General features: G+C 48.6%; 7 protein-coding genes across 7 annotated transcripts; 5 read left to right on the plus strand and 2 right to left on the minus strand.

The window, feature by feature from the left end:
• Nucleotides 1-1,024: 1,024 nt before the first annotated feature.
• On the minus strand, nucleotides 1,025-1,659 carry N7455_012080 (uncharacterized protein; the record flags this gene model as incomplete). The annotated part of the gene is made up of 2 exons (XM_040960866.2): nucleotides 1,025-1,584; nucleotides 1,635-1,659. The coding sequence occupies 2 exons, from the start codon at nucleotides 1,657-1,659 to the stop codon at nucleotides 1,025-1,027; spliced, it is 585 nt and encodes a 194-aa protein (XP_040808691.1).
• Nucleotides 1,660-2,755: 1,096 nt separating this feature from the next.
• N7455_012081 (flavin-containing monooxygenase) lies at nucleotides 2,756-4,862 on the plus strand (the record flags this gene model as incomplete). The annotated part of the gene is made up of 7 exons (XM_040960841.2): nucleotides 2,756-2,817; nucleotides 2,869-2,985; nucleotides 3,050-3,486; nucleotides 3,543-3,629; nucleotides 3,694-4,194; nucleotides 4,252-4,458; nucleotides 4,522-4,862. The coding sequence occupies 7 exons, from the start codon at nucleotides 2,756-2,758 to the stop codon at nucleotides 4,860-4,862; spliced, it is 1,752 nt and encodes a 583-aa protein (XP_040808706.2).
• Nucleotides 4,863-5,453: 591 nt separating this feature from the next.
• N7455_012082 (aldo/keto reductase) lies at nucleotides 5,454-6,712 on the plus strand (the record flags this gene model as incomplete). The annotated part of the gene is made up of 4 exons (XM_040960853.2): nucleotides 5,454-5,482; nucleotides 5,546-5,696; nucleotides 5,754-6,110; nucleotides 6,206-6,712. The coding sequence occupies 4 exons, from the start codon at nucleotides 5,454-5,456 to the stop codon at nucleotides 6,710-6,712; spliced, it is 1,044 nt and encodes a 347-aa protein (XP_040808690.1).
• Nucleotides 6,713-7,965: 1,253 nt separating this feature from the next.
• Nucleotides 7,966-9,720, minus strand: N7455_012083 (uncharacterized protein; the record flags this gene model as incomplete). Its single annotated transcript, XM_040960834.2, has 1 exon — nucleotides 7,966-9,720. The coding sequence occupies one exon, from the start codon at nucleotides 9,718-9,720 to the stop codon at nucleotides 7,966-7,968; it is 1,755 nt and encodes a 584-aa protein (XP_040808714.1).
• Nucleotides 9,721-11,215: 1,495 nt separating this feature from the next.
• On the plus strand, nucleotides 11,216-12,696 carry N7455_012084 (uncharacterized protein; the record flags this gene model as incomplete). Its single annotated transcript, XM_040960827.2, has 3 exons — nucleotides 11,216-11,561; nucleotides 11,634-12,252; nucleotides 12,309-12,696. 3 exons carry the CDS (start codon nucleotides 11,216-11,218, stop codon nucleotides 12,694-12,696), a joined length of 1,353 nt encoding a protein of 450 aa, XP_040808692.2.
• Nucleotides 12,697-13,514: 818 nt separating this feature from the next.
• N7455_012085 (proteasome activator BLM10) lies at nucleotides 13,515-19,533 on the plus strand (the record flags this gene model as incomplete). Its single annotated transcript, XM_040960858.2, has 3 exons — nucleotides 13,515-13,948; nucleotides 14,007-19,404; nucleotides 19,471-19,533. The coding sequence occupies 3 exons, from the start codon at nucleotides 13,515-13,517 to the stop codon at nucleotides 19,531-19,533; spliced, it is 5,895 nt and encodes a 1,964-aa protein (XP_040808708.2).
• A 905-nt stretch (nucleotides 19,534-20,438) lies between these two features.
• On the plus strand, nucleotides 20,439-22,750 carry N7455_012086 (DUF3405 domain-containing protein; the record flags this gene model as incomplete). The annotated part of the gene is made up of 4 exons (XM_040960817.2): nucleotides 20,439-20,743; nucleotides 20,815-21,651; nucleotides 21,713-22,559; nucleotides 22,649-22,750. 4 exons carry the CDS (start codon nucleotides 20,439-20,441, stop codon nucleotides 22,748-22,750), a joined length of 2,091 nt encoding a protein of 696 aa, XP_040808733.2.
• Between the last annotated feature and the right edge of the window lie 48 nt (nucleotides 22,751-22,798).

Below are 22,798 nucleotides of genomic sequence, written 5' to 3' on the forward strand. Positions count from 1 at the left end.
GCCGAGAATCCCGAACTCCTACTGTATCGGGATTGGCTCAATACAGTTTGACATCCTCATCACCAGTTTCTGCATAGAAACTGCATCTTGCCATATCACAAGATGACAGTTCAATTCAGGCTGCTTTCAGCCAATGAAATATGCGAGAAGTCAGCTTCTTTCAGATTCCATTACGGATGTGTGTGAGCTTTCTGTATCTACAGGGGTGGAAGAGAAATCCATAAATATGACTTCAATCCCAGGTATGAAGAGATTAGACAGTTTGCAATTTTATTCCTGGGCATAGATATGGCTTCTAAGAGCAGCAGGGATTTGATTTATATGTTCTTCCTGGAATAGTGTAAATCTGCTTTGGCAACCATGTTGCATGGAGTTTTAGATTTAGCATATATACGACGGTGTATAGCGCTCAATGCCGAATGCCTAATTTTGGCCTAACTTATGCCTGAATTAAGCCTTGTTCTAGACCGCTTTTAGGTTAGGCGACGCTAACTAACTAACCCATTTTCATTTCTGCCAAGCCAAAATAAGGCACCCAGGCATTAAAATCAGGCATGCAGGATTGAACGCTATACACTGTTGTTGTATATATTGTAGTGGGAAACCTGGTCCTCACTATATTGTACGTATTGGACTTGCCTATCATTTCTTTTATTGCACCGTTTATCAAGTAACTGTTGAATTACAGAGGATATAAGTAGTAGATAGTTACATATTGGCAATACACACTTCTACACCTCTCTGGATCCACTTATTAGGCGGCGCGCGGGTTCTTTTACATGCAAAGTTGCGTATACAGCTGGATTACGAGTGCTGAATCGACCGGTATGACTTTGAGCATACTGCCTTCCTCTCTTCAATATGTATGTTGTAGCAAACTCCCATTGTTTGTGCAGCTAGATGAAAAAGAAAGCAATACAAAGATAGCCTTGTTCTCGCTGTAGCAAATTTGATCAAAGACCACGTCGTCACCAAGACCAGCATGAAAGAAAGAACTAAGTACTTTGGTCTGATTCGTTTGATTTCACCCATAGTAAGCCCCTTCCTCGAGCGGGTTGGGTTCCACCCCTCCTGGCCACCTTTTCTGGAGTGCATCATTCACAATGTCGACCTCGCCCTGGTTGGCGAAGATACCATGCTGGTTAAAGAGATCGATTTGATCATAAACCCAGGTTCGGCTATTCCAACCTTCTTCGTCAATCTCGTATTTGTGCCGGTTATTCGTCACAATTAGGCTGTAGATATCCCCCACCGTGAATCCCTGGTTCACTCCCAGGACAAAGGTTGCTGCCGCACCGTTTGGGACCAAAAAAACGACCGGTTCCCTTTGAAACAAAATTCTGGCTCTAGAACCTTGTAGAATGACGTTGGTTCTGCGGCGCTGGGTTGGTTGACATTCAAGTCTTATCGCTGTCGCATCTTCTTCCGACGTTGACAGCAAAAAGGCCCAGATGTTTGGATGATAGTAGTCGGGGGGTAACCGACATACGGCCCGAATACACCTGACTGGCTGGCTCAGGATTTCGCGCCACGCTACCTGAGGTCGGAACTCGACCGGATCCCATTCAGGGTTGAGGATTATGTCTGGTTCTGTTAGATCTTTCTTGTTGGCGTCCAGCGTGGAGCTGACGTACTAGTCATATAATCCGTGATCAGCATGTTGGGTATTGCACACGAGATTAGAGAGGCGACGAGAAGTAAATTCTGAATTCCCCGGCCATGATATAAATGGCAAGGGATCAACGCGCGTAGAGACACCCTGCGATAATCTTCAATATTTTGGTCCTCTATTGGCCTGACGCTCTCTTTTGTCTAGTTGGTCTATCTTGAGGTTATAAGCTCTCTGGGGTTTCACTAGATACCCTTTTTCTATCATCATTTCCGTTATAAAGTGAATTTAATAGCGCCTCTTTTAGAGAATCGCCTAAACCCTTCCATCTCCTGACATTAACAGCATATAAGTAGCCTCAGTTATGTACTTTTGCCTTTCTTGGCGGTACTATATTTTCTTTTTTTTTTTTAATAGCCCATGTTTTGCTTTTTCTATAGAACATGTGGTGAATATTCCAAAAGACTCTCACATAACTATACTACTTAATTTATAAAAAGGACAAGTTCATACACACTTTTTTATTACATATTTACCTGGCTTGAAATATGGTTCTACTACTACGCTTCAAGCTTTGTTGGGACTACTTGGATATTGCGTTTTTGCCCAATATTGCTACCGTAGATGCATGGAGCCTAGCTGGTGAGTGCTATTACCACAATCTGCAGTTGACTCGGTGACCTCGGGGGCTTCCGACATCCTAATTCAGCTATGAAAGTGATCTGTAAAACTTAATCTCATGCGCTCTCTAGGGCTTTAAATTACTAAATTTATCATTCTCCAAGAGTTTTTAACCTGGATTCTACTGTGTGTTTTCCCGCAATGTTATATTGAGATCTCACTGGCTGTAGAGAAATCCTGGAAGCTTTTTCCTTGTCTTCCCTGTGCCTTGTCGTGCCTAACGGTGGAGTTGGGAACATCCTGAAAGCGTGAAGTAGACTATGTAGGCCTATACATGTAAACAAAGAAAGATGTAACTACACGCTCTCTGTTATTCCTTTCTTCAGGGAGCACGTGTCGTTCAGCAGAAGACGAGACAAGGCGAGACACGTTATCATATATGACCTGTCTCCCCAGTTCTTCTCAGCCCTGGAGCTCTTCTTCTTTTTTTTCTTTCTTCTGCAACCCTCTTTCACATCACCTGCAATGGATCTCATTCCAAGTGCTTTTGTGGCACGTCCGCTGAAGATTGTGGTTATCGGTGCTGGGTATGTGCATACTGAACTCGAGCGATAACCAATTCTAACAGATTGTCGTAGTATTTCAGGAATCCAATTCGCACATGATGCGACCACATCATTATCTGGTATCGATCTCGAAATCTATGACAGAAACCCTTCCCTTGGGGGTACATGGTATGAAAATCGGTATCCCGGGTATGTACTATATTCCTGCGAGCTTTGTTATCAGATGAATGAGTTCGCTAATGTCGGGCTATAGATGCACATGCGATGTACCTTCCCATACCTACCAGTTTAATTGGGCACCCAATCCTTCATGGTCGTCGCTTTATCCTCCAGCTCCCGAAATTCACAAATACCTGGAGGATGTGGCCGACAGGCACAATCTCCGCCGCTTCATGACCTTCAACACCAAATGCGTCTTGGCGCAATGGAACGAAGACTCCTCAAAATGGAAAGTTGTTCTCTGCAACGTGATTTCTGGCGAAGAAAAGACCGTCTTTGCTGATGTCTTTGTCTATGCTGTCGGACGGTTGAACAACTACAAATTTCCCAAGATTGAGGGCCAGAAAACCTTCCGAGGAATCCAAGTGCACACTGCAAACTGGCCAGCCGACATGACTGTCAAGGACAAGCTGGTGATTGTGGTTGGGAATGGTGCAAGCGCCATTCAGTGCGTGGCAGCCTTGCAGCCAGGTGAGTCGCAAAGTCACTCCGAGGACATACCACGCTGACCGCGCCGGGCACTCAAGTTGTTTCGAAAATAATAAACATTGCACGAGGCCCAACGTGGATTCTCCCACATGCATCGGCTGAAAATGGTACCGTCCAGCGCGAATGTGAGTGTCTCGCCTTGCCACAAAAAGAAACGGGTTAGCGACAGAAGCGCTTATCCATATCTAGACTCGACCGAACAGAAGCAGGCTCTCCAGGCTTGCCCTATGCGCTATTATGACTTTTGCATCTCATTAGAGCAGAGACTTGCCGCAAGTTTCATGGGACTCTGGAGAGGGACCAAATCTCAAGCCAATTTCACATCATTGGCACATTCATTCATGAAGTCCAAGATCACAAACCCCGATCTTTTGGATGCACTCCTACCAGAATTCGAAGCTGGCTGTCGTCGCTTCACGCCTGGTGGTCACTATCTGGATGCGTTACAAAAGCCGAATGCCATGTACGTGTATGACTCAATCAATAAGCTGACCGAGGACAGCCTCATCACTGAATCCGGAGGGGAGTACGAGTGTGACATACTGGTATACGCCACCGGATTCGAGCCATACCAGCCACGATTCCCAGTCACTGGCCGCGCTGGACGATCGCTGAGTGAAGACTGGGATCGCGAGGGGCCTTGCGAGAGCTATATGGCTGCGATGGTCGCTGAGTTCCCTAACTTCTTTGGTAAGAACTTGAATGCTTTTTGTTGGTTTTTGTGCTTAACCGTTGTATCTTGGACAGTATTCAACCCCCCAATCTGCCCTGTGAACGGATCCGCTATCCCGGGCATCGAGAGAGCAAGTGACTATATGATTCGAATCCTATCACGACTCCAAACAGACAAACTACGATCTGTATCTGTGACGCAGCGGGCTCAACGTGCATTTAACCAATGGGTTCAGTCGAGAATGCCTCACATGGTCTGGTCAGGACCATGCAAATCATGGTGTAAGTAAATATCCCTAGCTCTTGTCCCTAGCGTTGTGAACTGACTCATCCTTGGTGGTACAGACAAGAACGACAATGGAAAGGTGGTTGTCCCCTGGCCCGGTACTGTCCTCCATTACTATGCGGCAACCGAGATTGTCCGCTGGGAAGACTTCGATCTAGTCTACGAGAACCCGGATGAGAAATATGCAAGTTTCGGCAATGGTGTGACAATTGATGGATTCGTGCCCAATCATTTCCCCTGGGTTCATCCCCTAACTGATATCCAGAAGCCAGAAAGGAATGTGGAGCCAGCTTCTCGAGTCCTTGCACCATCAAGCAACGTGTTGTATCGTGTGACAAGCCAAGTCTTACACTTGCTGGGCGCATGGTCGTATCCTGGTGAGCCACCAGTCAAGGGTTGAGAAATGTTACTACGCATAGCTAGTTTTCAAGGTTGTAAGAATCCAATATGTTTTCGGGTTAAGCGATCTATGATGTGCAGAAATGTATCTATATTGTAGACGCTAGTTCAACAACTAATACCACCCGAGATCGTGCTACATTTCTGAATTATTGTAAAATTACACTGTATGTAATTGTGTAACATAAATGCATATATTGGCTCCATCGTGTAGATCTTGACATCCTGACATCCGATGTTCTGGTCCGATCACCATTTCAGGTGGATATCCCGGTAATTCGTCGGCTATATAAGCCCCACGCTTGTGGTTTTCGGCAGATTCACTTGGATTATTAATGAGCTATTTGGACCTCTTCTGAGTCATTTAGTCGAAAAGAAACTCAAGAAATTTCGCGTCTGTTTCTTTCCTTGTTCCATCAGTTCCACCAATATCCATAAATAATTGCGTTGACAGGTGAGCTCCCCTCTACTCCAGGGCTTATCTTGGAATTTGACGTCATATTCAATGCGAATCAAGATCAATACATAAAATTATAGTAACTGATATTTTCTTATTGCTAGAGCTCACATAAACAAACCCACAAATATCACAATGGCCGACAATAAGATGGAATATGTTCGGTACAGACCCCCCGCATCACACATTCCACCCGAATAAAGATGCTGATGCCAAATAAATAATAGCCTCGGAAACTCAGGTCTAAAGATCTCCAAGATCATCCTTGGAACAATGGGATATGGCAGCAAGCAATGGCAAGACTGGGTCCTGGACGAGGAAGACTCACTGCCCTTGATCGAACATGCCTACAAGCAGGGCATCAACACCTGGGACACGGTAAATGAAGACGTTGCTAGAAAATCACCGAATAACCTACTAATATTTACCGTCTAGGCGGACGTCTACTCCCACGGCAGATCCGAAGAAGTCGTCGGAAAAGCCCTGAAGAAGTACAACATCCCTCGCAACCGCGTGGTAATCCTAACCAAGTGTTTCTTCGGCGTCGACGACGAGGGCAAATTCCCACCCATCGCCGCATCCGCCACAAACGACGGCCCCTTCGTCAACCGCACCGGCTTATCGCGCAAGCACATCTTCGATGCCGTCGATGCCAGCGTGGAACGTCTGGGCACATATATCGACGTGCTGCAGATCCACCGTTTGGACCGGGATACTCCGCGCGAGGAGATCATGAAGGCGCTGAACGACGTCGTCGAGAGCGGGAAGGTTCGGTACATTGGTGCTAGCTCGGTATGTCCATCCTGTCTTCCACTTCTACCTATTTCCCTTTCTTTTCTTCCGCCTTCTCCCTAATATCCAAGATTCCCACACTAACCCACAACCAGATGGCGGCCTGGGAATTCCAATCCCTCCAAAACATCGCCGAGCGCAACGGCTGGCACAAATTCATCTGCATGCAAAACTTCCACAATCTCCTCTTCCGCGAAGAAGAGCGCGAGATGATCCCCTACTGCCAAGATGCCGGAGTCGGCATTATCCCGTGGTCACCGATTGCCCGTGGTGCGCTGGCGCGGCCCTGGGGCTCGCGCGAGACGGTGCGTGAGAATACCGACGGCGCGCTGAAGATGTTTGTCCGTAGCCGCGAGTCTGAGGCTGATAAGGCTATCATTGACCGGGTTGAGGAAATCGCCAATAAGAAGGGCGTGAGCATGGCTCAGATTGCTATCGCTTGGTCTTTGACCCACCCTGGCGAGAACCCTATTCTTGGACTTCACAGTGTGAAGCGGATTGATGAGGCTGTTGCTGCTATTAAGGTTCAGCTGTCTCCTGAGGAGATTAAGTATCTCGAGGAGCCGTATGTTCCTAAGGCTGTTACTGCTCTTGAGCGGTAAGGATTTTAGAGGGATACTTATGTACGAAGCTTTATGAGGGCTGTGAATACCATGAATACCATACAATTTGAATTTGAATTCTGTCTTTTCCGCTAGATAGGAGGGTTTAGGCATGTTCTTTTACAATAACAGCGCTGAGCTCTCGATGGTGAATAGTACCTAAACATATAGCAGTTTTACAAGGCACTATATACCTGCATTTCCTAGTTCCTTCGCAAGGACAGATATGTACTCCATTAATCTGTGCACCGAAGATCTTCTCTATTATAAGTATGTACTTTGCTTATTCCGGAAGTATTCCCAATTCTCCCCTTTCCTAAACATCGGTACTTCTACGGGGCACCACCCACTCGATAATCCCGCCAGTTCGTTTTAGTTCAGCCACGTATTGCATTCATGATACATCACCCTGCGCAGAGTACGAGGTACACACCTCATAACGCCGCCACCACCTTCGTGAATAAGCACAAGGCGATTATCTCGCACGCTATTATCTTGGCGAACGCTAATTCGATCGAAGGCGCAGACAAGGGTGTACATTAGCGCCCAGCACAGGACGATCCCTTCCTAATATCTTCTAGCGCTTATGACAAGGCAGACTTACATGCGGAGTGGATGGACTCTCCTCCGAGATATCCGGTCTCGTTCAGCCAGAGGATAAGGGGCATAGCCTGCTATACATTGTAAGGTGATATTGGGGATTGTTGTAGCTTGAAGCTGTGAATGACTTGATTCACTAGTTGAGTTGAACGTACAATAATATGTATATATATAGCTCTAACATTTGGTCCTTAATGAGATTAGTGAGATATTTTGAATATATACTTGGAAGAAATGATAGAATGAAAAGCTTGTGGAATTGACTATGTGTGGTGGGGTATTTATTCATATGTAGCGTGATGGATAGATGGATAGCAATGTACACGAGTGAGATAAGAGCATACACATTTTGAGTTTGCGCCCCAGGAGATGAAGATGAGGATATAGTGAGAAGTAGGTATGAAAAGAGAAGACCGGAAGGACGCGCAGATGCAAATGATGCAAGATGCAAGTTGTAATGAAAGAGAGAGAGAGAGGAGAGTAGAAGAAAAAGAACACCAGCAAGGATTCGTACCGGACGAATTGCGCTGCAACGTATGAACGCCCAACTGATGCCAGATGCAATGAGGCTCGAACGTGGTGCTGTGATGCTTACATGTGGACTAGCCACAAATATGATGCAGGGGTATACATGGCGATGGGGAATTGAAAGGTCAATGAGTATCGTGTTTTCGGTGAAATATGCCAAAGAGAGTACTGAGGCGGCGGCGAACTTTTCCCTTGCTGGAAGTTGAGTCGACAGCTTCGGGGGGTAGAAAATCCGGCTTCTTCTTGCGGGTGCTGTTCTGCTGTGTAATGCCGGAATTTGAGGTTGGAGGATGTCCATTTGGGCCCGCATTTGGTTTGGTGTTTTCTCGTTCCGGCTGGGCCTTCGTAGGAGATTTCGGTTTAGGCTGACTAGCTCGAGATGAATCCTCCACCTCAGCGGAAGGTTGGCGAGGAGAAGCAGGACGGGAGACAACGATATCGCGGCCGTTTTCGTCCAAGGTGGTGAACATGCTGTGTCGGTTCAGGCGAGTGGTGAGCCCAGAAGCGGATCGTCGTTTCGCTCGATCCATGAATGCAGCACCGGTGGAGTTGGAGCGCCTGGACAAACCATCGAATTGCGTTCGATCCACGGTGGATGGGGCGGTGGAACGGCGAATACTGGAAACCGACATGCAGCGTTTGCCATCTTCATCATTGTTCGGGAAAGAGTCGGTTTCATTTTTGGCGATCGTCGGAGATAGATGTTTCACCGATGTTGGAGACATAATCGATTTTGCGCTAGACGAAGACACCAGGTCGCCGTAGCGGAAGTTGTCTGACCACCCCTCACGGAAGGCGACCCAGATGCCGGTGATGACAATCAAAGTTCGCAGTCCATCATCAAGGGTGACGAAGCTTCCATCGAGGGGAGTCTCTGCATCCGAGGCATCACTCACGACCGACATTCCCGAAGTTGGAGTCGTGGGACCAGTGCCGGACCGGACAGCCGTGGAATATTCATCATTGATTTCTAACTTATTTCGAGTCATGGAGGCGAGAACGGGATGCCGGCGAGTGGTAGGATCGATGACGCTAAAAGTGAAGCGTTTGCTGTCCTCACGTAATTGCGCTGCGGGCGTAGTCATCCGACGACTCCTCCCACCACGCAAAGCCCACCGCATGATCTGCAAGCCGCTATCTGTCTGAGCGACGAACTCGTAAGACCCACTTGGGAGAGGTGAAGCATCCCAGACAGGCCCGAAGTTCAGGCATATCTCCGCCTTTCCTTTCAGTCGAGCATCTTCTTGATGCTTTTGACAGATCGTGGCGACCACCTCCCGATGATCTTCGTCCTCATCCTCCGAGCTGACGCGTTTTTCAGGAATGCTGCCCACCGTCCGGTCGTATTGTTCGCTCAACACCACGATTAGGTCATACGGACCCAATCCATTTCTGGTCCGATAGATGGCCGGGAACTTGCGGGCCAATAGTGGTAGGTAAGATGTCGATGGTAGAATATCTACTACTGGTAGTGGGCGAGGGGTTTGCGACACCTGTTGTAGCTGTAGGAGGAGCTTAGGACGAAGTCTCAGCCGCTTGTGGCGAGCATGAGCGGCGGGATGGGCGAACTGATATGACGTTTTGGGTCGAGATTTCCGAACTGTGGCTGAACGGGTGACTTGGGGCCTGGCGACAACAGCTGATTCTGTGGAGGGTTCACCCGCGTCCGAGGCCGACTCAATCGGACTCATGACCATAGCGGATACAAGCCCCGGACAATCAGTAGAACCATCAGGGAGCCTGGGAGGACTGTAGAAGGAGTTCAACAATGGTAGAGCAGACAGTAAGCAGGTAGGCGAGTAGACAGTACAGGCAGAAGGCCGGGATTCTGGTGTATGGGCTGCTGCGGCATCCGCTGTGAGGCCAAGATTCAACAGCATTCTTGAGCCCTAGCGGAGCCACATTGGTATTAAAGAGCCAAATCTTTGTGGAATTTCACCCCGACCCAATGTACTAGTCATGAACAAGCCCGGATTCAAACGCGTCAGCTGCGGGGGGAATGTTCAGCTCCGGAGCTATGTGTGGGGAAGACCTAATCACGATTGCAAAGGCCGAATGGATAGAAATGCGAGTCAAGATTGTAAAAGACTTGCAAGATGTGTATGTAAGAAAAAGAAAATGCAAGGGGGATGAAAGGTTTAAAGAGTGGAAGGGATGTTTGATTGCAGGAGCAACCTTCGGAATAAAGGATTTCCTCAATATGAATGGGGCGGTCAGCCTTATAGAGCTATGTAATGAAAAAAAAAGTACAAAAAAGTGAAAAAAAGAAAAGAATAATCAAAAAAGAGTACGATGTAATCAAAAAATGTGGTAGTGGACACCGATTTACATAGTAGTATGTTGCACAAGTTTAACCCAAAGTGTGTAAAGTATGTATTTTAATTGTTTGATTATGTTCAATTGTGTTTAATTGGGTATAGTTGGGTTTAATACTTTGTAATTATGTATCTTTCAATGCACAAAATCCATCTATTCCGTAATGGATGTTCGGATTATGCTTGTCAGCGGGCTCGGTAGTATACGGCCTCCGACACTTCCGGATTCCGGTGACGATCATTCATAGTCTTTTTGGTCTGTCTGAGATCGTGACAAGGATTTTAGCCCTGTGTTCTTGGCAAGCCCCATCTTAGTGGGAATATGGGCAGATTTGCCCGAGGTTTTTTACCTCATGAGCCCATATATGGCTCATATACGAGTGTGAGAGTATCCATATATTCTTGGTATGGTGGGACTATCACGTTCAAAAACAGAATTTTTCTCTTAGATAATCTGAGGGATTTTGTTAATCAGGTTTAACCTTTAGAATCGGACAGATTGATGTGCCGGAGAGAGTTTGATGAACTAGCGCTTCTGCTCATTTCGGAAGAGCTCACTTGACCAAAGTGGGTGGGAATAATGGAAATTCCTGCAAATCGGTATACGATGTGCAGATATGCGGAGTAGTGCAGGGTGGTATAAGGCGAAGTTTCTAGGTTGATTTCCAAGATCCGGTGTTGATTTTTCAGACATTGGTTCTGTTTCACGAATCACAGTCGCCACTTAAAGTATACACATCATACATCATAGGTAATCATACCTAGGTACGGAGGCGTTGATCAAAAACGGGAGTCTCCAGAACCCGAGGTCGTGGACCCGAATGACTAATTATGCATATTTTGCATATTTATGCCGAGCCTTTCCAACTCTCACCTCCTGGGAAAAAGTTACAGGCTACCTCGGCAGACCGGACCACAAATAATCGGACAATCGTCAGGTAAATATCCCGACATCTAAACCCCGTGAACCCGATCCCATTAGTCCTGATTACGGAAACTCCCGAGGTCCCGAGATTTCATTCCAATCACCCTTAGTGGCGAAAGTCACTGGGAACCTCTCATGGCTTCAGTCCAACCTACCACAAGGCCACCGCCATTGTTTGCCAAATTACTACGATTGGACAACCCAATTCGAAGTTTGACACTGGCCTTTTGGTCATGGAAGATCTTGTTGTACATCGTCGTTGTCGCTTGTCCAGGATCAGGCTATGATACATCCACCTCCTTAATCTCATATCTTGCCGATCCATCAACGGTTGCCCACTCTGGGTCTCTCTCGGGACCCCTTAAATTTGCCAGATGGGACAGTATCTACTACGTAGATATTGCCGAAAAGGGATATCTGTTTGAGCAAGAATGGGCCTTTGGCTGGGGCTACACTAAGCTTCTATCTATCTTTGTTTCCGGTACATAATTCCTTCCATCACTCTACCCATCTTGGGTATCTCGTTTTTAGCACATACTAATACTATGAACAGGTATTCGTCTCTCTGGCGGAGATGCTGGACCCGCTAGCACTGCAATGGTAGGTGTGGTTCTCTCCCACGTTGCCCATTATTTGTCCGTATTGGCGCTCTATCGTCTGTCGGCCAATATCTTTGGTCATGCGACTGCCACCCAACATCTCATTTGCTTCCTATCTGCGGCTCTTCACATCATCTCACCAGCGGGAGCCTTTCTGTCCGCACCCTATGGAGAGTCGATAGTCTCTCTTTTCAACATGACTGGCTTTTACCTCTACTCATCATCTCTCATTGCCGAGCGCAATGGGGCAACGCGTCTGCGCGATATTCGAGTGCTCACATCCGCAGTTTTGTTCGCGGCTGCGACCATGGTCCGCAGCAATGGGATTCTCAGCGGGTTCCTATTTGCCTATGATGCTGTAGTTTTGGCTTGGAAGATCTTGACCAAAGGGCCTACACTGCACACCATCGTTCGCCTCGCCGTGATTATTGTTGGTGGCTGTATTGTAGGATCTGGGATGGTCATTCCTCAATTCATGGCCTATCGCATGTACTGCGTGTCCGAGAGTGATCTTCGGCCATGGTGTGAGTGGACTTTGCCTAGCATCTACGGCTGGGTTCAAAATCATTACTGGTAAGCAGTGATTCGTATCTGAATGTCGTTGTCCTCACTCTTACTGACTGCAATAGGGATGTCGGGTTCTTAAAATATTGGACTGTCCCCAATATACCTCTTTTCCTGTTGGCGGGGCCCATGTTGGCCCTTCTATGTCGATCCTCCTTGTGGGCATTACAAAGTCCCTCCTCGTCTTCAACGAGCCCGGGATCGATGCTTGTTCGGCTGGCAGTTCCTCAGGGTTTGCTGGCTGTTATGGCATTCACCAGCTACCATGTCCAGATCATTAACCGCATCTCATCGGGGTATCCCGTATGGTACTGGTATTTGGTTACTAGTGCTGTAGATCTCAGTTCAAGCTCACCCAAGCAAAGCCGGACCCTTGTGGTCGCTGTGTACAGCATGGTGGGCTATGCGTTGATCCAGGGTGTTCTTTTCGGTTCTTTCCTACCCCCAGCATGAAAGAGAATGACGAGTAGCGATGACCCGGCTCGATATTGGTCCGAGTCACCTGCTTTGTATATTGATATGTGATTTAATTTACCTAGGTAAAAAAAACATGGCCCGGACTGCCGTGAATGGCCAAAAATGCGGCCATCCCGAATTGGGTTGGGCGATATGCTTGCGTAAGGTGGCTGTCAGCCTAAGTTGGGGTAAACCTTGGAAAGGCGCAGTCGCCCACTAACTGAACTATTATAAATTGGAAAAAGAAGAGACGTGAAAGAAACAGAATCTCACATTTCTTTCTCATAGGACTATCAAAACCAAATCCTACTAGATCTTTTTTAGTCTGCATCTTTCCACGCGGGTCGCTCTGCAGGGCCCAAGCTTCCAAAGTTCGTTACGTATAATTATGTCATCATAACTCTCGACCATCTCCCCTTTGACATCTTGACCTTCAACATCTAGGCATTTCAAGAAGAAACGAAGAAACGGAGGCTGAAATCCTGAATTGCTCAATTACCCAAACGAATACGAGCTCGTCATATTCCCGCTCGCTTGCCGAGAAAAAAAGTACCTCATGCGAACACAGCCGTGTGAAATACAATCTCCGGTTCCAAATTCCGCGCTTTTCGGAGTAGGAGCTTCAGAGTTTCATTAAAAGTACGATTTCCTTCGAAAATTGTTCTGTGATTGATACTGCGCGGGAAAAAAAAGATACTCCCGTGAAACATAGGCGTTGCTGACGTATTGCTGCCAGAGCTCACCCAACAACGGCTACTCCTCCCTCATCTCATCTCCACCTCGTGTCGACCATTCCATTACCTACCTCTCATCCGATGATGGAAGCCTCCGGCCCCAAGGCGATTCTCACATCCGACAATTTTCATCATGCACAAGAGCTCTCCCGGGCGACCTCGCCCGGTGGTGAGCCCGTCGCTGTGAATAGCGAAGGCGAACCGATAGCCCGCGTGCGGGCCCGTACCTATCCATACTTCAAATATCTCCCATATCAGCTTGAGGATGAGACTGAGCGAAATCAAAATCTGCGAGAGATTTTGAACCAGCTCTATATTGCAGTGGAGGCCGGCGACTTCAATCCCGGAGCCGTGCACTGGACACGCGAGCTACGCGGATGGCTGTCGCTCAAGTTCGATCCCACTCGGGCGCAGCGCATAAGCCTTGTAAAATTGTATTTTGAGCTTGCACTTGCACCTGGGATTGACCCGTCCGTCGCCGAGCGATTTTCGAGCATGTTCATGCTTCTCACCAAGTAAGTTAGGGCATCGGCGTTGTTGCGGGGGTAGTGTGGTTACTAACCCAGAATTTAGGCGCAAACATTATCTCAAACCAGTCAAAGACCTCGTGTTAGATTGGAAGCCTCTATACAAGGAGCTCAAGGCTTTTGTTCTCCCCACCGAGTCCGGCCTTGTTCACTCGACCAACCTGAAGCGGAATGTCAAGACACTGACCAAGCTTTGCGCATTCGCTCAATTATTCATTGACCCGTGTGAACTTCCCGCCATGCTCGAAGAGTTCTTGCCTCATTATACCACATCCTTCTCAGAAGGTGCCTTCGTTGTCGCCGGGCTCATTAATTTGCTGCTTCCGACATCCCCGGCTCCCGACTCGCGAGTTGATCTCCTACCACAGAGCCATCTGCCTACACATTTCCATTTGTGGTCATTGGTCGGTCGTTCAAAAACGTTTGACACAACATATCTGGACTATCTTTCCCGATTGGCCCGAGATTCTCTGCCGGCTGCTCACATTCCATTCTCCGAGCATGGTATATTCACCAAGGAACAGTCTGCTCTCATTTTCACCGCGATACTGAGGTTGTTGGAAATCCCCGTCGGGCAATCCACTTCCCCTTATAGTGCCCTGGTGGATATCTCGTCTGGTCTGGGTATCATGCTTGATAGAGATGGGCGGAAGCACCCGGTTGCTCATCATATTGCCAGGTGGATTGTGATGTCGCTCTCCCCCGCTTGTGTGGATGCAGAAGTTTCGATTCTCACACAGCTCGAAGGTCTTATCCAAGCTGTTGAGACGTTCTTCCATCCTTCAAACTCCGGCCATTGGACCAAGACCCTGTCGCAACTGGTTTATTACCTGACTGATTTCTTCGTCATGCGCTGGAATCGTGAACAAACCGGTGAGATGGATGTCCCACCTGAGCGACGATTGAATGAGCCTCTGAAGCGGCGATTTGTTTTGTGCATCCGCGACGTAATCTTCATGGGCATATATGCTAAGAGCAGCACCGCAATGACCTTCTCCCTGTCGACCTTGCAAGGCCTGGCTTACTTAGAACCGCATCTCATCCTACCCGGTGCTTTGCAGAGAATCTACCCTGCGCTGCAAGGTCTCGTCGAAGTGCACCGGACTGCATCCTCTCTTCGGGCTATGACAGCGCTATCTCGTGTTATTTCGCGCACTAAGGGCTATCGTTGTCATATGACGACTTTGTTGGGTCTGACACTTCCTGGCATTGACGCGAATGATCTTGAAAAGTCGCTTCATGCTCTGTCATTCATCCAATCGGCCTGTTACAATATTCCAATGGTCGACTTGACTAAAGGGCGGGAGGACATTAACTGTAACATGCTTGCCATGCAATGGATCTCAGGTGAAATGGAGAGGATGGAAGAGCAAGGGTCGGATGTACAGCTGGGTTATGATACAGAGCTGGATGATGAGACTGAGGAATTGATCTTGCGCTCTTCCACATGTGGCTTCGGAGACTTCACGATAGCTTTCCTGGGTCGTGTTTTCACACTCTTGGAAAATCTGCCGGACGTCTCCAGGGTTCGAAACGGTTCACCTGAAGAGAATATTGTGAACACTCTTCCCGCCACGTTCATGCCTTTGCTCGCTTCTTTGTCTCCGGAGTATTACGATATCGCTTTAGGAAAAATTGTGGATTTCGTGTCCAACCATGTCATCCACCAGGCTCGTGATGCAATGGCTTTCATCTGCAATGCCCTATGCAAGGTTAACCCAGAGAAGGCCCTCAAGCGTTTTGTCCCTGTCTTGACCGCAGCGATTCGCACTGAGATCGAAGATAATGGTGCTGGATCAACCCGAACCACAGGAACCGATGTTTTGCCTCGTGATCGAGGTCTGGTCTGGAATGTCAGTATGCTGAGCATGTGCGTGGTGCACGTCGGCAGCGCTGTCATTGGCCACCGCCAGGAACTGTTTGACATTGCAGTCTACATGCAACAGAACTGCCGTGGCATTCCTACAGTTCATATTTCCAACTTCATTCATCACCTTTTGCTCAACCTGACCGGGACGTACACTAATGATTTCTCACTCTACGAACCTTCTGTCAAAGCGAACGGCATCGAGCCGAAGCTCTGGAGTTACCAAGCTGATGTGAACAACCTCAACATCAATTGGCATGTGCCGACCCGTCAGGAAATTGAGTTTGCCGTCGACGTTTTTAAAATCCAAACAGAGACGGCTTTGAAGTCGCTATCTGCGCTGACTCATGAGACATCACTTGTCAAGCGTGATGGAAGCGGCAAAGACTGGTCAGATGAGGTTACTCGAAACCTTGTGCTCCTACGGCTCGTGTTGTCTGGAGTTTCTGTCCTCTTTGACCCCAAAGCCGCATCAACCACAACACAAGGACCCTTGAACGGCACCTCCGGGGATGTGGAGATGGGTGATGATTCAGGTGTTTCAAATGACGTTGATGAAGATGCTGATACCGTTCTGGACAGCTCTGATGATGCTATAATCAGACAGGCTTTCACCTACTCCACTGGGTATGCCCTCAAGGAGGGAGACCCCTTATATACTACCATCCATGAACTCCGTGAGCGAACTGGTTGGGTCTTGCATGATGTTCACCGGTTTTTGAGCGACAATCAGGAGGATGATGTTCCTTGCTTTGGGGCTTTGTACTCTGCCTTCAGATCGTGGTTTGTTGATGTGGGCATTGAGAGGTCCGCTCATGTACTCGACCGAGTGACTCGCCTCTTGGCCGCGGATATTCACCCTTATAAGATGAGTGGTATGCGAAAGGATTACCCCAGAGCCCTGCTTGTGCGCAGAGCCAACGTGTATCACCTCCAACGCCTACGACACAACGCTTCTCCCCGTCCTCGGTCCAAGCTTGATGAAATTCTTCTTCTTGATATTGCCGAATCTTGTGTATCTCTCTACACGGAAACGCGTCGCAATGCCCAAAACGCAGGCGAATCGGCACTCAAGGCAGTCTATGGCGGCAGACTACTCGTAATCCCCCCTCTACTTACGGCTCTCCAAAGGGGTGTCAAGGAAAATGACCATGCACGCATCAAGGGAGCACTCTACTCGCTGCTTCTGAGCAGTGTAGCCAAGACTGTTGGGCGGCATTGGAAGTATGCGCCTGCCGTGGTCAGAACGTTTATCGATGCCAGCGCCGTTGATAAGCCTTCTGTCCAGAAGATTTGCTCTACCGCTGTCTTCCAGGTCATGGATTACGGCCGCGCAATGGAGCGAATGGCTATCTTAGATCAAGAAATTGTGGAGGCAATTGCTCCCACTGAAGATGTCACCGGGCAAATCGAGAAAAAGCGCGCAGTTGTCAATAGCAAGCGCGTAGCTATCGAGAAAAAGAAAGCTGATTTGGCCGAAGAGCTGGTCAACCTGGCACGGGTATCCCATTGGAAGATTGCCAGCCGCGCTGCGACTATCGTCATCACTATGGGTCTCCGCTTCGACTACATCGCCAGCGATAACTTGATCGAACTGATGACACTCGGATCTATTGACGACCACCCTGGCTTGCGAGGCATGTACTCCCAGGCTCTCATCGCGCTGTTCACTATGATTGATGTGCGGGCCATCTGCACTCACGAGTACAAGAACTACATTCTTGGTCACCAGCGATTCCCATCAAAGATCAAGGTTGCAACCAAACCCTACGAGAAAGGATACACCGAAGAGTATCTCTCTAGCTTCGCGAAGCCTGAGGCGGAGTACTACGTTGATCACGACTTCCCGGGCTGGCTCGTATGGGGCAAGACCATGCCGGCTTACAAGTCCAATGTAGCACGGGATATCGAGTATGACGATGTTGAATGGAAGGTTCGCACCAAGATGGGCAAGTTGTTCACTCGCGAGTGGTTCTCTAAGTTCTTCATGTACTTGAAGCAAGAGCCACGGGACCCATCTGCTGACAAGTTCCGCATGTCCTGTGCTATGATGCTTCTCTACGCATTCGAGCTTATGATCCGGGATGGGCTTACAGCCGTCTCGTTCGAGGAGATCAAAGAAGAGATCAAGGAAGTCTTTGAAGACGGCAGTGATAAGCACCAACATCGTGCCACGGCTGAAATCCTCGGAGCTTTGATCTCCTCTGTGACGGATACAGGCGTGGAGAAGCGGACCATGGTTTGGGAGTATGCATTCCCTATCGTGCGAAAGATTTTCACCGACGGCCTCACTCCAGAGAACTCTGGCTACTGGACAACATTCCTTCACATGATCCTTCAATGCCGTGATCCCCGCCGCGCGTGGCCGTTGGTCGATTGGCTATCCAGCTTCCGTCTTGACATGTCGACGAACGCAGCATTCAAGGAAAGTTCCAAGATCAACCTCCTGCATCAATGTATCATTGATTCTGGTTGGCACTACCAGCTTGAGAAGCCCATTGTGGAAGATTTCCTTGCACATTTAGACCACCCGTACAAGGGCGTCCGCGAGGCAATGGGTCAGACTCTTGCAACCATTTATCGCACGAGGTACCACGAGTCGTACCCTGATGTTCAGCATCTTCTCGAGGCCCAGAAATCCTCCTCTTCTGTTGGCGCATACCCCTACCCGCCTACCGAAGACTTTACGAAGGTGATCCGTGGAGTTTTCAGTCGAATCGAGGAATGGCGGAAGGCCAGAACTCCCGGCCAACAGACACCCTCATCCTACACCTCGGGTAGCAAAACTGTTCTCCTTTGGCTGGACTCAACTTTGTCTTCTCACGAGTGTACCCAGCTTGTTTCATTCTTCCCTGATGTCTTCACCGCGCAGCTCCTGCACATGATGGACGTGAAGGAAGATCCAGAGCTTCAGTCCCTCGCATACCACGTTTTCCGTCATCTCCCCAACATTCCGTACCCAGCCGAGAAAGACTCCGAATTCATCCAATCTCTCATCCGCATCGGACAGACTTCCCCATCATGGCATCAGCGCCTGCGTATCATGATCAACATCCAAATCATCTACTTCCGCCGCCTGTTCCTGCTCGACCCCGCCGACCGCGACAAGCTCTTCGAGTGTATCGCCTCCATGCTCGAAGACCCCCAACACGAAGTCCGTGCTGGCGCCTCGGCCACACTATCCGGTATGGTCCGATGCTCGCCCGTCTTCCTGCGGGAAAAGATGGTCAGTCGTTTCCATGAACGCTTCACGAAGGTTCTGGCAGACAACCCTCTCCCCAAGAAACCGAAGAACTTCCGCTCAGGAATTGCCTCCTCCGCTGTGTCATCTGGCGCTGGAACCCCCACTCCCGAGCACAACCGCTTGATTATTGTTCGCCACGGTGCTGTGTTGGGTCTTGGCGCTTTGATCCAGGCCTTCCCCTACAACAGTCCTCCGCCTCACTGGATGCCCGAGGCATTGACTTCGCTCAGTATCCGCGCGGCCAATGATCCTGGTATCGTCGGTTCGAGCGTGAAGTCGATTATCAGCGAGTTTAAGAAAACTAGACAAGATACTTGGCACATTGATGCAAAGGTTCGTGCTTATGCGTTTAACCTTGGTCCTATTTTGAAGCAAACGGGCTAACCATTATTATTTTAGGCTTTCACCTCGGATCAGCTCGAAGACTTATCAGGTGTTCTATGGAAGAGCTACTTTGCGTAGACGGAGCTTGGGTGTGTCATTCTTTGGTTTCATTGGATTGGTGGAGGGTATCTCATTGGTTTCTCTGATCAAACAACTCCTAATAACAAATGTGATTAATGGCCATTCGTATATATTCCTTTGCCTCCCCGCATCATGGGCTCTCTGGTAGGGTGGGCTATTTTTAGCATGGAAATGAAAGACATGTGCTATTTTTATTTGGTCTTTATATAAACACTGTGGAATTCTCTATATTTGAGATTATGGGTAGCTGGGACCAACATATTGTGTTCCAAGGCTTTATAATTCTCCTTGTGATAAGCCACAAGAAGTGAGTGTGACAAGGGAAAGAACAAGCAATGGTCACTACTCCTTGTGCTTCATAGATTCAACGAGCAGCCAAATCGGGAAATGAGGGTGACATCCACTCCTCAAATGGAAAAATTTGGAAGTTCTTCTATCATGTTGGTCCTCTGATCTAATACTATTTACAAATGTACTCGTATGTCCCACGGCGTGGTACACTGTATGACAATCACACAGCTTATTAGCAACATAATACTCCAAGTAATATCCCAACATATAACCATTTTGGATTGTGCAACTTCAGGCAATGTTCTGCCCTATGTATCAGGTTGGATTCCAGTGTGGCATTACCGAAGTGTTAGTCGGAGATGCAGTCAACACCGCGTATTGATGACATCGTAGGCCTCTAACTCCCTATCAAACCCCCCAGTCTCGTAGATTTTACGATCAAACAATTCCATTGCTTCAACTTTCTCCCATATATGCTTCACCTGTCCATACAATCCGATTGCTCACCTCTGCACTTCCCTTTCCATCCTACCACGCACACCACGCACATACTGTGGCTTCCAAAGCCAAAGGATGCAATTATCTACCTTGCTCCTTAACTGTCGCTCGCTATGAAACTCCTCACAAGAAACAGGACCACGTCTCCATTTTACACCAGGTCTGCTGCCTCTCCATGGGATCGCCGGTGGACCAGGTTGCGCTGGCTGGGGTATCTTGCCTGTCTGGTCACCATTATCCAGACTAGCTCATATCTCTTTGGATACCCGGAGACAAATCTTATGACTGTCTATGCTTCGTTACATGGCCCCGGGATCCTTCGGCCCGGTCAGTATCATGGAACTGTTGGTGCGTGGGACAAGGTAGCAGACGAAGACTCACCTGAGCCGGATGCGTTGGGTATAGCACATGATCGGAGGTTTGTACCTAGTCCAAATATCCTACGAGTGTACTGGTATAATATTATGCTAAAAATGTTCTTTGTATTAGAGACAAGCGATTCTATCAGGGCGGTACCTTAAGCCTAACCAGTATCGAGTCCGTCAATGCCTCACACCCAGTCCCACTTATCTACAACCCATACCCGGCCTACAACAGCCGAGAATGGAAGAAGCAGTTCCATGGAAAGTTCCAGCCCTGCCTTGGCCCCAGGGGTCGTTATCTCGACCGCCGGTCTGCAGAAGACATGGTACAAGTCTACAAGGGCCAACAAGCCGAGTTCCCAGCACCACGATTCGGATCATACGAGGCATTGGGTCTAGACGGAAACGTTTGCACGGACCGGTACTCCCGCTTCGGGGCATATGGATACGACGACGACGGCGAGAACGAGGTACCGGGCTTCACGCGTCCTCCCGCAGTGCCGTGGTGCGAGGTTGATTGGGATAGGCTGCAAAACCTGTGCCTGGAAAGAAATGCAGACAGATATGAGTCAATTGAGACTGCCAACTCTTCTAACCCGAGTCCACTGGCCTTCGATCTTCCCCAGGATTCTCACAAAACACCGGAGTCACCTGTGTCTCCTTCGGGTGTGAAGCGGTTCCATCCTCGCTCGGCTGTACTAATTCGGGCGTGGAATGGGCTCAATTGGAAGCCTCACCATCGTGAATACCTTCGGGCTTTGATTATGGAACTTTCCTTGCATTCTGGCGGGGAGTATCAAATCTATCTCTTGTGTCATGTCAAGGAAAACGAGATGCCCATATTTTCTGATATCAAGACCATCAACCGGCTCAGGAATGCTATTCCCAAAGAATTTCGCAACATGGCTCTTTTCTTCAATAACAAACTATTGGAAGCCTGGTATCCGAAGATAGAAGAGCATAGGTGAATCAACCCTTTCCCATTGACTGATGTCAAAGACACACTTAACTAACAGCACCCACAGTCCCCAACTCCAACACCACCAACCTCTCCAAATCTTCTCCCAGCTGTATCCCCACTATGACTACTATTGGCAACTAGAAATGGACGGTCGACACACAGGGCACATTTACCACTTCCTAGACCGGGCAGTCTCCTTCGCACGCGATCAACCCCGAAAATACCTCTGGGAACGCAACGCCTATTTCTACACCCCCGGCGCCCACGGCAACTGGGGCGAGTTCACACAAATGGTAGATGAAAGCCTATCCGACCGATCCAACCGCACAATCTGGGGCCCCGTATCCGGCACCGGGATTAGACCACTAGGCCCAGACCCTCCAGTACCATCCCCAGACCAAGACAACTACACCTGGGGCGTAGGCGAAGAAGCAGACTTCATAACCTTCCTACCGATCTTCAACCCACAAGACACACAGTGGACATTCCCAGACAAGATCTGGAACTTCAGACACGGACCGTGGACGCCGCGCCGCGCAGCGGTCATTACAATGGGTCGGTATTCCAAGCGTCTGCTGGATTTGATCCACCACGCGCAGGCGACGAAGGGTCTTGGTCTTGCGTCGGAGATGACGGGTGCGTCGTGGGCTTTGTTCCATGGTCTCAAGGCTGTCCATATTCCGCATCCTATCTATGCGGATGGGCAGTGGACGCCGAGGGAACTGGCACGGATTTACAACCCTGGTCCGCCGGAGAATATTAATGGGGGTCCGGATAGTATTTGGAATTTTGATCATATGTTTGATCATATTATGTACCGGCTGTCGTATATGTTTACGACGCATAGTGGAGAGGATTTGTACAGACGGTGGCTTGGGTACAAGACTGCGGAGCATGAGGGTGGGAAAAGGGTGAGTACATATGTTTTCCTCTGTTGTTTTGATTCTTTTGGTGTTTATCTTGGGATTATGGGAATAATTGACTGATTTATCTGTTCTAGATCTCTGAGGATCGTTATGGTCGACATTGCTTCCCGTCTATGTTTCTTCATACGATCAAGAACACGGCTCAGGAGATGGGGCCAGACAGGGCTGTTCCTTGATTCATATCCATTTGGGATGGTTGGCTTCTTGAATTCAGGTTTCTTTTG

Source organism: Penicillium solitum (assembly GCF_028829755.1).
Source record: "Penicillium solitum strain IBT 25940 chromosome Unknown utg000009l_segment0_segment0, whole genome shotgun sequence".
NCBI classification, from domain to species: Eukaryota; Fungi; Ascomycota; class Eurotiomycetes; order Eurotiales; family Aspergillaceae; genus Penicillium; species Penicillium solitum.